The sequence below is a fragment of the Rattus norvegicus genome, chromosome 8 (genome assembly GCF_021556685.1).
Source record: "Rattus norvegicus strain SHRSP/BbbUtx chromosome 8, alternate assembly SHRSP_T2T, whole genome shotgun sequence".
Lineage (NCBI taxonomy): Eukaryota > Metazoa > Chordata > Mammalia > Rodentia > Muridae > Rattus > Rattus norvegicus.
Window position 1 is genome coordinate 88,996,218 of NC_141541.1, and position 12,820 is coordinate 89,009,037.

Sequence of the window (12,820 nt, forward strand, 5' to 3'; positions counted from 1 at the left end):
TTGCATAACTGCTGATAGTTTGGGGGAAACTATCCAATATTTGGGAATAGAGGGAGAAGCAGACAGTGTGACCTTCAGTGCTGTCACAACAGTGGCAGAGGCTACCAGTGCCCACCCCACTAGTTTGCCCGCCAGTGTGCAACTTGCAAGCTAGGAACACTTATGTCTTTAAACCTTTTTAAATGGTTAGATTCTAAATAGTTATGTAAGTACTTACATAATAGTTTTCAATTTTTACTTTTGGCTTGCAAAGCTTAAAATATTTACTGTTTGGCTCCTGGAGGAAAAACTTTGGTGATGTGTAGAAGCCCCTTGTTTGACTCCGTGGTTCTGGCCTAGGCATTTCCCAACTCCGTGAAGTTGGAAGTTAAGCAGATAGAAAACCATAATGCTACAGCACTGCACTTTCTGGTTCATAGTTACAGTCTTATCTCCACGTTGTCTTTTGTTCTCTAGCCATAGAAAATCTGTCTTTATACCCTTTTCCCACAAGCTGTGCCAGCCTAATGATTCCCTTAGAGTTACATAAAACTTTCAAGGGCATGCCCCTCCCTGTTCATGTGGCAATTATGACTTTGGGTTTCAAGGATGAGACTCTTGGTGCCAGTGGGAGAGGCAGGGGCATAGGTCAGATGGCTTTGGGAGCTGGGAGGACCTTGACAGGGTGGGAAAACCTGGCTGTGTATAGTGTTGGTTTATATGGGACTTTTCTCAACAAGATGGTGAGGGAGGGGGAAAAGGGTAGAAACCTAGCAACTCACGTTGCTATGGAGTGTATTGCTGTCCCGCTGGGATCAGGTGAGACTCATAGGATACCTTTTGTACTTTCCAAAGATAAGCTCTTGATATCCTCTTCCACAGATAAAGCTAAGTATCTCTTTTTCAATATATAGTGCTTCTAGTGGCTTCCTTTTCTCTCTTTGAATTTCCCCCTTAATTCTCTTTAAGAGTCTTTCCTCAGAACCAGAGAAAGGACTGGAAGAGCTTGAAGGGGCTCGAGACCCCATATGAACAACAATGCCAAGCAACCAGAGCTTCCAGGGACTAAGCCACTACCCAAAGACTATACATGGACTGACCCTGGGCTCCAACCTCATAGGTAGCAATGAATATCCTAGTAAGAGCACCAGTGGAAGGGGAAGCCCTTGGTCCTGCTAAGACTGAACCCCCAGTGAACGTGATTGTTGTGGGGAGGGCGGTAATGAGGGGAGGATGGGGAGGGGAACACCCATATAGAAGGGGAGCGGGAGGGGTTAGGGGGATGTTGGCCCGGAAACTGGGAAAGGGAATAACAATCGAAATGTAAATAAGAAATACTCAAGTTAATAATAATAATAATAATAATAATAATAATAATAATAATAATAAAAGAGTCTTTCCTCAGACAGAGTATACCAGTTTCGCTGAGTTCCACCAATCAAGACTAGAAGAAGAGGGGTTTCCTTTGCCAAAATGACCTGGAATTTTTAGGGTCTTTGCTTGTCAGCTCCCACAGGCCTCTCTCACTTCCCGTGCTTGGACTGGCGCTCTTGTGTGTCAGCCCTGGTGTTGTACCTGAACATGCCACACAGCAGCTCAGCCAGGTGAATGTGAATTTAAGTACTATTTGCAATTGTTTTCTCTCAGGGTCCAGGGACTTGAGAAGCAGCACCATTTGCTAGGTAGCAGCAGTTGGGTGTAAGGGGAGGACATTGTAATTTGCTTGCCCATCAGTCACCAGTCACTTCTACTCAAATACATCCCAGACAGGAGGAACCTGTCTTAGCCACTTGTTCTGTAAAACCAGGGGCAAAAGAACTGTCATCTGGCTAGACCAAAAGGAAAATCATTGAAGAACCCCCTGTATACTTTCTTTACTGTTTCAAAATGGAGACATTTATTTCTTCCTTAATCAAAATGAGAGGGGCTGGAGAGGTAGCATTGCCTAGCATATATGAAGTTTCTATTTCTAGCACTACAAGTAATAATAAAAATATTTGTTCATTTCCCCAAACAGGAGTTCTGATGATATGAAACTTTGCTATAACAGTACAGGACATCTTTTTTTTTTTTAAAGAACAATGCTTTAGATTTTATGTGTTCAACAAGTTTTATAAGACATAGCAATTCATAGAACTAAGAAATGAATGCCTTTTTTTCCCCTCAAGCAACAGAGTTGAGCTTTGGGGTTTGTGGAGAGCTATCTCTTTGTTCTGTATTGAAACAAGGCTGTAAACAGGGCAGCAGGGGAGCGTCACATGTAAACGAGGGCGGTGTCTGTGTGTCTGTCCATGTTTGTACCTGATTGCTACTTGCTCTTTCCCAATAGCCACCACTTGCTGTGACAGTCTGTACTTCAGAGTCATCTGTAATGTGAGCCTCCACAGCTCTGGCCCTTGCAGCTCTTGCCAGCTACTCAGTTTGGGCCATCAGCCCACGCATTGGCCGGTTCATCAATATAGAGGGGTCAGAGGCCTTTGGAGTGTGTCTAGTTCTACACTTCCCTCTACTCAGGGGGCCAGGCCTCAATAAGCTGAGATTTAAAGGGAATCATTGTTCCTTTTCCTCTGGCACCGATCCAAGCCCACAGGAACTTTCTTCAAGTTTGCTACATAAGAAAATGACCATTAAAAGGTATTTTTGAAGTAAAAAGAGGTATTTTTGATGCCAGCCTAGTTTAAAGATGTCCTTTCTCTACAGTTCCTTTGGCCAGGGACTGTTACACATGGACAGGCCATGCCGGGGTGTTAGGATGCTTCTGAGATCAGAGATGATGTTCAAGGTCTGATGAGCTACTCTAAGGCACACTTGCTGTTTCCCTGCGTGCATCTGCCCTTTCTCTGTGGTGACACTGCCCGGGATCCACAGCTATGAGCCAGGAAGCTCACTGGCTCAGACCTGGTCCTCTCTCTCTCATGGCTCCTCCTGTCCTTCTCCCATGTGCATTACTGCTGATGAGAAGGAGGACTTTTACAGGTCGTTCAGAGCCATGGCTTCTCCCTGTGCACAGCACAAGGTAATGGGAACCTCGTGCAGGTAGGAGAGTGCATGCTCATTCTGATTTACATAGGAGAAAACACGATCATTTTGAAAACATTTAGAAAGCCATCTTCATGCTTTTGATCTTCCTGTTTCCAGAGCTTTTGTCTAGAGCACTGCTAATGTTTTAACAGGCTCACCATAGTCCTTTCCTAGCAGACTTTTAATATTAATTATATTTTGTCCTTCAGTCATTCTTTTATTAATTCTCCGTGTATTAGACATAGGCTTTCTATCTCCAGTTATTTAGTAAAGAATAGAGTATAGAGAATTATGTCCCAAGATCAATGTTAACAGTGCAGCAACTCCTGCAAAATATCTCCCTGTGGATATCCTGAGTGGTCATTCATTCATTCAATCAATCATTCCAGCAGTTTTCTGATGGACCCAATCAGTATGTCTAATTCTCTGAGGATTTCTGAGCTGCTCCTTCATAGGGCTGGAGAAAGCAGTTGATTCCTTCCAGGTCTTCCTTTCTGTCTTTCCCCTATTGCTACAAGTTAGGCGTGTACCCCACAGCACGCAGGGAGCCTGGAGGCATGTTTCTCTTAGGTAGCTCACTGTGTACCCCACGGCACGCTGGGGAGCCTATGTACCCCACAGCACGCGGGGAGCCTGGAGGTGTGTTTCTCTTAGGTAGCTCAGGATAAACTTGGCTCTAGCAGGAACTGCAGCTGATGTTAGGAGCATCACACCCGTACCAGCTGCCTAGAGGAAAGGCTACACGGCCTGCCTGCTTACAGGCTATCACTTCGGCTTCAACCACTTCACAAATGCCATGCCTTGCTGATTTTTATCCCTCTCTGTGGTACCTTGTGGAGGTCATAGATTAAGTTCATTAGGACAATGCTGTAATACTGACTAATGACATGTATTAGGCAACTATAATGTGTCAAACACCACTCTAAAGACTAAAAAATACCCCCCTTTTTTTAAATCTATCTTCAGGCTGGTAGCAGCTTCCCTCCCTCCCCCCCTCAACTGTGATACACGATGCAGTCCTTCAAACCAAACTACCATCTTCTCTATGAGTTTGGCTGTGCCTGTTTGAAAAAGATAACTCAGCTGGGCTTGCTGGCTGTCGATGGTCCCTCATAGAACCAGGGATGGGAAGGGTCACGGGGGGGGGGGACTGTCACCTCAGTGTCTGGTCCTTCCTACCAACCAGTTGCATGTAGTTCTTCCCTAATTGCGTATGACCTCAGGTAAGGCTTAGAGAAGGTAGGCTGAGAAAGACTTGGGAGGGGACTCCATTGATCTGGTCATTGGGGAGTCGTCATGCATACTGGGGCACAGGCCTTGTAGAGTGGATGATTTAATGGCACCCATACCCTTCACCCATTCCTCTGTTAGTAAGCCTGACAAACTCAGTGGTTCTCCAGGGTGAATGCTGGTAGGTGTGTACCTTGGTTTGGTTTTGGGCTCTTAGGAGAAGGTTTCCCCCCAGGAATTAGTTTTAGCAACAACGTTTCACTGTGGAAACTGGGCACTGCGATGAGCACACAGGATGTCCATAAGGTCATGACTAGGTTGTCCTTCTTCCAAGCATCGGCAGTGGCCCTGGCACAGTCATGGCACTGCTGGCTCCTGCTGCTTATCTAAGGTGTTTATCAAGTGGTTCCCAGTGTTGAAAGTCCTGTCCTCAGAGACATACACCCAAGCTTTCCCAGCCTGGATGTTCCATGACAGTTTTTATATTAAGTGGGCTCCCAAGGACTGCCAGCTGCCTCGGGGGGCAGGGAGAGGAGGAAGGCAGGGGCCCACCTTTTCTGTGCCCCCTAGTTCTCCTGTATCTTCCCTGGTAGTTTTACCAGATGACTGCAAAGAACAACCTCAGCCCTGGGTACCTTCCGTGGATAGAGACAGTCAGTCTTTCCCTGCCATTTAGGTGGTCTTTGCTTGCTCGGGGAGCCCGGGTCTGGAAGTCTTCCTTAGGCTGCTCCTGCTTGGAGGTAACTATTTCCCCGTTCAGTGCCCAAGGCTGCACTGTCTTTTTTAAGGATGCTGTTTACCAAGGTACTGGGGCACTTTTTGTAGGCTTGCTCCAAAGCTTGCTCTGTCAAAGATAAATATTTCCTACTGAACATTTTTTTTTTGCTTGTATTTTTGCCCAAGGCCCTTTTCCTCTGTCTTCGTAGTTAGTCCACAGAGAGCCAGAGAGAGCAGTTAAAAGATCTACTTCACTAATTCATAGCCAATTAGGAAACTTTGTTTTGAACCTGACTGCAAGGTTGCTTTGGCAGTGGGACAGAGCCCTCCTGTCCTGCACTCCAGGGGGATTAAAAAACCTTCCTGCAGTTAGTTAGAAAACCATTTTGTAATGCATGGAAAAACAGTCCCCAGTTCAGCCTTGGACCATGACAGCTGTACCCACTCTGCTCTGTTGCTGGTACAAGTATTTGCTTTCTGTTACAGAGTTTCTGGCTATCTCTTTGTTTTATCCACATGCGTGCTATGCTTGGGTGTACAACTGAGAACCAACATTATTTTCTTCTTTGGTGATTTCTCCATGTTTGAATATTGATCTTTTTTGTTTTGTTTTGTTTTGTTTTGTTTTGTGTTTTTGGGCCTTCTCAGGGTTGCGAATCAGTGTCATTCTGAATTTTGTTAGGAAAAAGACTATTCTGATAGTTTACTGCCACCATAGGCTTCTGGAAGAAGAATAATAGATTGCTACAATTTCTTTTAGAAAGTGCCTTTGAATTTTAGCAGAACGTAAACTAGCTTGGTTTGGGGCTACATTTCAAAATATTTCAGCACAGCATAAGTTCTAGTCCCGAGGCGCTCTGACTGTGTGGTTAGAGGTGCCCTTTCTGTTTGCTTTTCAATGTAGGAAAACTTGAGGCCTCAGGTCGAAGACCCTCCTTCTTTAATCAGGAAGTTCGCCGCTTCTAAAAGGTTGCCTTGTTAAGTCCAATTTCATTTCATTGTTGCAGTTCGACAGTGGAACGGGATGCTTGAAAGCAAAACAGAAGGAACCAAAAGTTCCCAGCTGTCTTTGTTAGCTTTACCTACCTGGTTCAATGTTGAGAGAGAAGCTTTCGATTTCCAGGTTGAGCTCTTGAGCTGCAGTGGACCGAAGATCCTCCAAGACCCCGCGCACCGCCTGGGTGAGGTTGTAGGGTACGGCCTTGGCGAACCGCACTTTGCTGTTCACGATCACACTTCCGTTTCTGAAGCTGAGTATTTCCAGTTGCTTAAAGCCCGTAAGATTCGATCGTAGATATGGAACCAACTGCGAAAGAATAAAAACAACTCAGACCCTGCTGGACCTCTTGATGACCCCTTTCCACGATGTGCGGCCTACATTTCACTTCCTCTTCGTTGTTTTTGTTGTTGGATGTGACACCAGCACACCACAACCTAAGGACCTATATGTAGTAACTGCCTTCATAGCTCTACTTTTCTGCTTGCATTGAGATAGATACACAGGGAATTTCTTCATGCCTTGTGAGAACAGATGCTTTTTTTTTTTTTTTTTTAAATCCCAAACTAACAAACAAAAGAACCAAGCCAGTGCTATCAGCAAAGCAATGTCAGGCTACTAATTTTTTTAAAGTGACTTTTCCAAATTGAGCCCAAGGGCCAACCAATCTATGCCTATGTATATGTAGTCTCGATTTGAAATGACCCATTGAGATAAAGGACCACGAACCCACTGGGTCATTCTGTTGGTGCAGTAAATCTTCATAGCACGCAGAAGTTCCCTTCAGGACATTTGGATGGGGGTTGTTGAAGCTGGATGGCCTTCATTGAGCAATATGGTAAATGAGTTGCTACCCCGTGCTCATCTGAACTGGGGGAGAGGGAGAGGGAGGGGGAGGAGGAAAGGGAGGGGGAGGGCGAGGGGAAGGGGAGGGAGAGGGAGGGAGGGAGTGAGGGAGGGAGAGAGAGAGAGAGAGAGAGAGAGAGAGAGAGAGAGAGAGAGAGAGAGGTGGCTTCCTGGGGATTCCTTTTCTTTTTTTTTTTTTTTTTGGTTTTTTTTTTCGGAGCTGGGGACCGAACCCGGGGCCTTGCGCTTCCTAGGTAAGCGCTCTACCACTGAGCTAAATCCCCAGCCCCGATTCCTTTTCAAACATGACTTAATAACCTCAGAAGCATCCTCAGGGCTTCCTGTGTGCACACATGTGTGTCTTTTGTGAGCCACAGCCATCTTGGAGGTCATTTTCCAGAACCGTTGGAACCTCATTTCCTGACTCTAGAAGTGTTCCTGGATGGCAGCTGTGTAAACACAGTTGGCATGAAGGTTCAGGCTGCAAGCTTCCAGCTTGCCTCAGAGCCACGCCTTCTCCCTCTGGGTCTCTGCCCCGCTAGGATTTTGATTCTGATCACACATGCACTGGTTGGTCACGTGAATTGGAACAAAGTAACCTCGATTGAGGAGCTGCCCCTGTCAGATGGGTCCATGGCCTGTCTGTGTCATTCATTTTCACTAATGGTTGATGCGGTGGGACCCAGCCCACTGTGGGTTTTGCCACCTCTGGGCAGGTGGTTCCGGGTTATACAAGACAGCAGGCTGAATAAAGTTATGAGGAACAAGCCTATAAGCAACATTCCTCAGTGCTTCTGCATCAAGCTCCTGTCTTGAGTTCCTGCCTTAGAGTCCCTCAGTGAGAGACCAGAACCTGTAAGGTAAAGTGAACCAGGTCCTTCCCCAGTTGACTTTACTAATGGTATTTATTATGACAATAGAGAAGCAACAGAGAAGATGGCTTTATCTTGAAAACAAAATGATACTTTATACCAGGGTTGGGAATTTGCTCCCTGTGCTCTGTCTGGATTTATTCTGCTGTTCTGCTGACCTCATTCTTAAGTTACATTGCTTTGGCCTTGGGTAAGAGTTTTTGGCCTGTGTACCGACAATTAGCTGCCTTGTCTCCCAAATTAATTCCCAGAATTCAATGGAAAAGAAGATGGTTCATTAGTGATACCAGTTTTCCTGTCTCCACATGGCCAAGCCCAGTCATGTGACCAGCTCCATCACCACAGAGTGTGCAGGGAATGCGGCTCCTATGCTACATGTTGACAAACTGCTCTCTCCCTCTCATCTCACAAGTGAAAACAGAATGTAGCAACCACTCTGCCTTAGCTTTGCAAAGGAGGAAACCACATGTGCGACCAATGTGGGACTCCGGGAGGACATGAGAACACAGCTCCCCACTTCTCAAGAAGAAATTAGCTTGTATCTGATGTCACTGCTCCTAATGCCTTTGGTATGGCAGCACATCACAAGACCTAATGAAGCCACCGGGGTGAGGCTTACTGCAACACTGCTCCCAAGATAGTCTCAATACTCACCCCATGGGGGGGGGGCGAGGGAGAGAGAGAGAGAGAGAGAGAGAGAGAGAGAGAGAGAGAGAGAGCGAGCAGAGCACAGAGTCTTAATTGAAAAATGTTCAGGCCATATGATAATTTAACCTATACGAAGTATAGATATTTTCTGATATTGTCAGAAATCATGTGTATGATAGGCATTGTATATTTTTATTTAATCAGACATGACTGTTAAAGCCGTCACCAAGTTCAGGGTTTCTTATCGCACACATATTTCTTTTTAGGCTTTTTTTTTTAAATTTATTTATTATGTATACATCATACAGCTTTCTGCCTGCATGTATGCAACTTCAGGCCAGAAGAGGGCACCAGACCTAATTATAGGTGGTTGTGAGCCACCAAGTGGTTGCTGGGAATTGAACTCAGGACCTCTGGAAGAGCAGACAGTGCTCTTAACCTCTGAGCCATCTCTCCAGCCCCCATATTTCTTTTTATACATGTAGAAACAAAATTAAGATATGAGTTTGAGGGTACCTGTTATCAAAATGTGTCCATTGTGAAAATCTTCGTTTATATGCCAAGGATCAGAGACAACATGCCACACAGCCATTTACAGCAACCTAAGAGAGCTTCTGTACCGGAACTCTCCTCCATGCTGGACAGCATGGCTCTGGGCTCTCTCTTATACTATTGTTAAATCCAAACTCAGTGTTTCTGACTTGACTATAGTGCTTCTGAACCAAATTAGGAAAAAAAAAAAAAAAAAAAAACACGTAGGGAGAACCAACCCTGATGAGGAAAATTTAAGGATAAACTCACTGCAGGACTAGGCACATCCCCTCCCTCTGTGGCCAGAGAAGCAGCCCAGTTAGGGGAAAAGGAGCCACAGGCAGGCAGCAGAGTCAGGGACAATTTCCTCTCCAGTTCTGGGGTGGGGGTGTGTGTGGAGAGTATGCGCATGTGCCAGGGTGAGTTGTTATGGAGGGGTTTCCCCTACTCAAGAGGAGAAGGGAAGGGGAAAAGGGATGAAGGGCTGTGTAAAGGGGAACTGGGTGCGGGGACTGTGATTGGGATGTAAAGTGAATATATATCATATATCATATATATGATAGATTTGTTTCCGCGAAGCTCCTGGCAGCATCTCCTCTGACTGCCTACCATAGAATTCATTTCCCTGGTTGGAATCAGATCACCTTAGAACTCTGTATGAATGCCTTCTACAACAGTATGGCAGCTTCAAATGCTCAACTCCTCCTAACCTGCATTGCTCAGGATGAGCGATGATCCTACTGTGACCATAAAGCGACAGCAAAACAAACAAGGAGACACAGCAAGGGGAGAAAGCCAAGCCACGGCCCACTCACCAGATCTGTGAATCGTTGTTCCAAGGCTTGGTACTCCAGGGAACTCTTATTGAACAAGTCATAGGAGAACGGCATGTTAGCGACGCGCAGACTGAAGAATACCACTAGCTCGTGGCCCTTGGCGGCAATGGTCTCAGAGCTGGTGGTGACATACTGTAATGTCGGGATGGGTGTGGTCATCTCCAAAAACCGATCCGGGGCAGAGTCATATCCACTCAGTTCTGCTATTTCCGACAAGGCAGGCGTGTCGGACACATCCATTTCATCTAGGTCTCTGATTGTGTCGTGGCTGCTTGTGGTCAACTCTCTGTCACTGGAAGACTCAGGCCAATGTGACACTTCTAGTGGCCATTGGCGGACGGTAGAATAATCGAGAGTGGGGAGAGTGAGCGTGGGGATGAATGCTGTTGGGCCAGTGGCCATCAAGGGAGGGGAGCTTTGATCATCCAGAGCGAAGATGCTAGGCGTAAAGGAAGGTAGATTTCCCACTCCGGAAGTCGAGGCTGTTACAGGCGGAGACCAAGAACTGTCTTTGGAGGACATGCCCGATGCCATTTTCATTATGTCCAATTATTTCCACCCAAAGAGAAAATGAAAAACCAAACGAACAAAGTTAATCAACCTTAAGGAAAGATACAACATTTACATTGGAAATTCCAATCACCTTTAATAAAAATAAAAGGAGATTGGTATAGAAAGGGCAGGCAGTGCTGTATGCAAACCTAGGGAAATAAAGCCTGGGTCCCTGGACTCACTTTATCTAGACCCCAAATTCTACATACATGAGGTGAGTATCAGTTACTTCGACTCTTTAGAACTACTATCCAGGTAGACTTAGCGTGCCTGCACATCAGATAAAAGAGTTACTAATCACTAAACCACAGCCGGCACTGGCATAGATTTAAAGCCACACCCATCATCACCTGGAACTTTCAGACAACTTCCTGCAGCTTTGGCTCAGAGAGTTTTATTTACTTTCTAATACTGCAAACCTGAATTTTGCACAACTGGACTTTTTTTTTTGATTCAATGATCACATTTTGGTAGCCTTATGACCTAAAATTCTAATTTTTTCAGAACTGGAAATTTGGATCGAGTAAGTTGACAATTTGCAAAACAGTGCTGAGGATGTAAAGATGTGGGTGATTGATATTTGGACTTCATAGCTTGGTAAGTATCTGATAATATTTCAAGCCTTTTTGTCGCTCTGTCATAGGACTGCTGAAGTCCATTCCATTTTTGGTACAAAATTAAAAACAGCAAGTATTTATGAACCGAGAAAGTAGTTATAGGAACCTTTCAGATAGAGAGATTGATGGATTATTAAGGTAGTCCAAGAAACCTAAATCCAGAGCCACTGATTGCGCTGAAGGGACTCAGTGAACAAAGCAGGCAATTTTCTGTGATTACTTCCAGTGGCATTTTGGCAAATCTGTGGGAAAGTTCTGCTGGAACCTGCATGCTAAGTATGATGAATGGTCTGTCTGAACGCAGACAGGATCTTTGGGCTTGCACTCAAATAATTTACCACAGTGCGCTCACCAAAACTGAAACTCCAAGTTCTAAACAGCTCTGGGAGGCAGAATCCTATCAGCTTTATTACTTTCTTAAAAATAAAACCTTACTATTGGTTATGCTTCCGTTTCAGTGGAGGACACCCCTTTCTCGTCCCCATCACAAAGTTCCTAGATGTGTCTAACCGTAATTCGGTCAACTGCCAGAAATAATGTCTGCTGACGTGTATGATCTCTGTGCATATGAACTGAGATTTTTATTCAATCCCTATTTCCTATGAGCTGAATGCTTGTATACCTCTCAAATTCATGTGAGGAACTCTCATCCTACAACACAGTAACATTTGGGGAAGAGGCCATAGGGAGGGAGGGAGGTTGTGAGAGACGAGCCCTTGTTGGATGATATTGGTATCCTCATCTGCACAGATATGAGAGACCATAGACAGCGTCCATGACACCCATGAGCAGCCCAGGAGAAGTCATCACCAGGGACCCAGTCAGTCAGTATTAGCTTGATTTTGGAATTCTTTTGTTTTAACTTTTAAAAACTATTCTTTCATATATTACAACCTGACCACAGTTTTTCCTCCCCCCTCTCTTCCCAGTCCCTCCCTGAAACCTTAGCCACCCCTCCTCGGTTTCTCTTCAAAAACTGGCAAGCCTCTCACGGAATCAACCAAACATGGAATACCAAACTGCAGTAAGACCAAGCACCTCCCCTCGGACATTAGGGTTGGACAGCGCACCCCAGGATGAGGAAACCGGGCCCAAAAGCCGGCAAGGGAGTCAGAGACAGCCCCTGAGTGCCCAGTGAGGAGTCTTGTAAGAAGACCAAACTACACAACTGTAACATACGTGTACAGAGCCAAGGTCCGAGCCATGCAGGCTCGCTGATTGTCAGTTCAGTCTCTGTGAGTCCCTGTGGACCCAGGTTAGGTGATTCTGTGGGTTTTCTTATGGTGTCCTAGACTCCTCTGGCTCCTACAATCCTCCCCACCCACTCTCTTCCTTGGAATTCCCTGAGCTTCACCTAATGTTTGGTTGTGGTCTCTGCCTCTGTTTCCACCAATTGCTTTGTAAAGCCTCCCTGATGATGATTAGCCACCAATCTAGATTCTGGACTTCTTTAACAGAAGAACTGTAGAAGTAAGTACACTTCGGTTGCTTAATTCACTCAGCGCCCAGTGTTTTGTAATAGCTTGTGCTAAGCTATCTGTGCAAGGCATGGGAAGGAGTCAATTGAAGGTGTCTCAGCGCTAGCTGTGATTTGGCCTGACTTCTTGTGTCGTGCATTTGAACCTGTGCTTCTGGGATGTGTGCTCTGTGCTCCTACAGATGGTAGAGGCTGGGAAATGAGAGGCATGGAGGACCGTGATGGATGTCTTGAGTGTGCCCTGGGGTTGGGTCTTACCAAGTGCTCTTGTCTCACTCTACGGACTTTAACCAGCTTAAGATAGGCTGTGCTTCATGTCGCCAGTCAGGGACTTTGTACATTTCTCCCTCTGTGGCATCTAAGGACTAACACTTCGCATCCACAGTGAGGCTACATGAGCCATCTCAGTGACATAACAGATGGGTATTGAAATGTAGGGTGCATGACAATAAACTATAAAGCACCGACCGATTCCAACACTTGTAGGCTAAATGACT

General features: G+C 45.5%; 1 protein-coding gene and 1 long non-coding RNA gene across 2 annotated transcripts in view; one reads left to right on the top strand and one right to left on the bottom strand.

Moving 5' to 3' along the window:
- The window catches only part of Impg1 (interphotoreceptor matrix proteoglycan 1), a 146,353-nt gene that overhangs the window by 20,724 nt on the left and 112,809 nt on the right, over positions 1–12,820 (bottom strand). Inside the window, 2 exon segments of the mRNA NM_023958.2 lie at positions 6,034–6,253; positions 9,657–10,186. Of these exon segments, the coding sequence (NP_076448.2) occupies positions 6,034–6,253; positions 9,657–10,186 (750 nt within the window).
- Positions 683–12,791, top strand: LOC148004268 (uncharacterized). Its single transcript, XR_015627918.1, has 3 exons — positions 683–798; positions 10,734–10,826; positions 11,776–12,791. It is a non-coding gene; the product is annotated as an uncharacterized LOC148004268 (long non-coding RNA).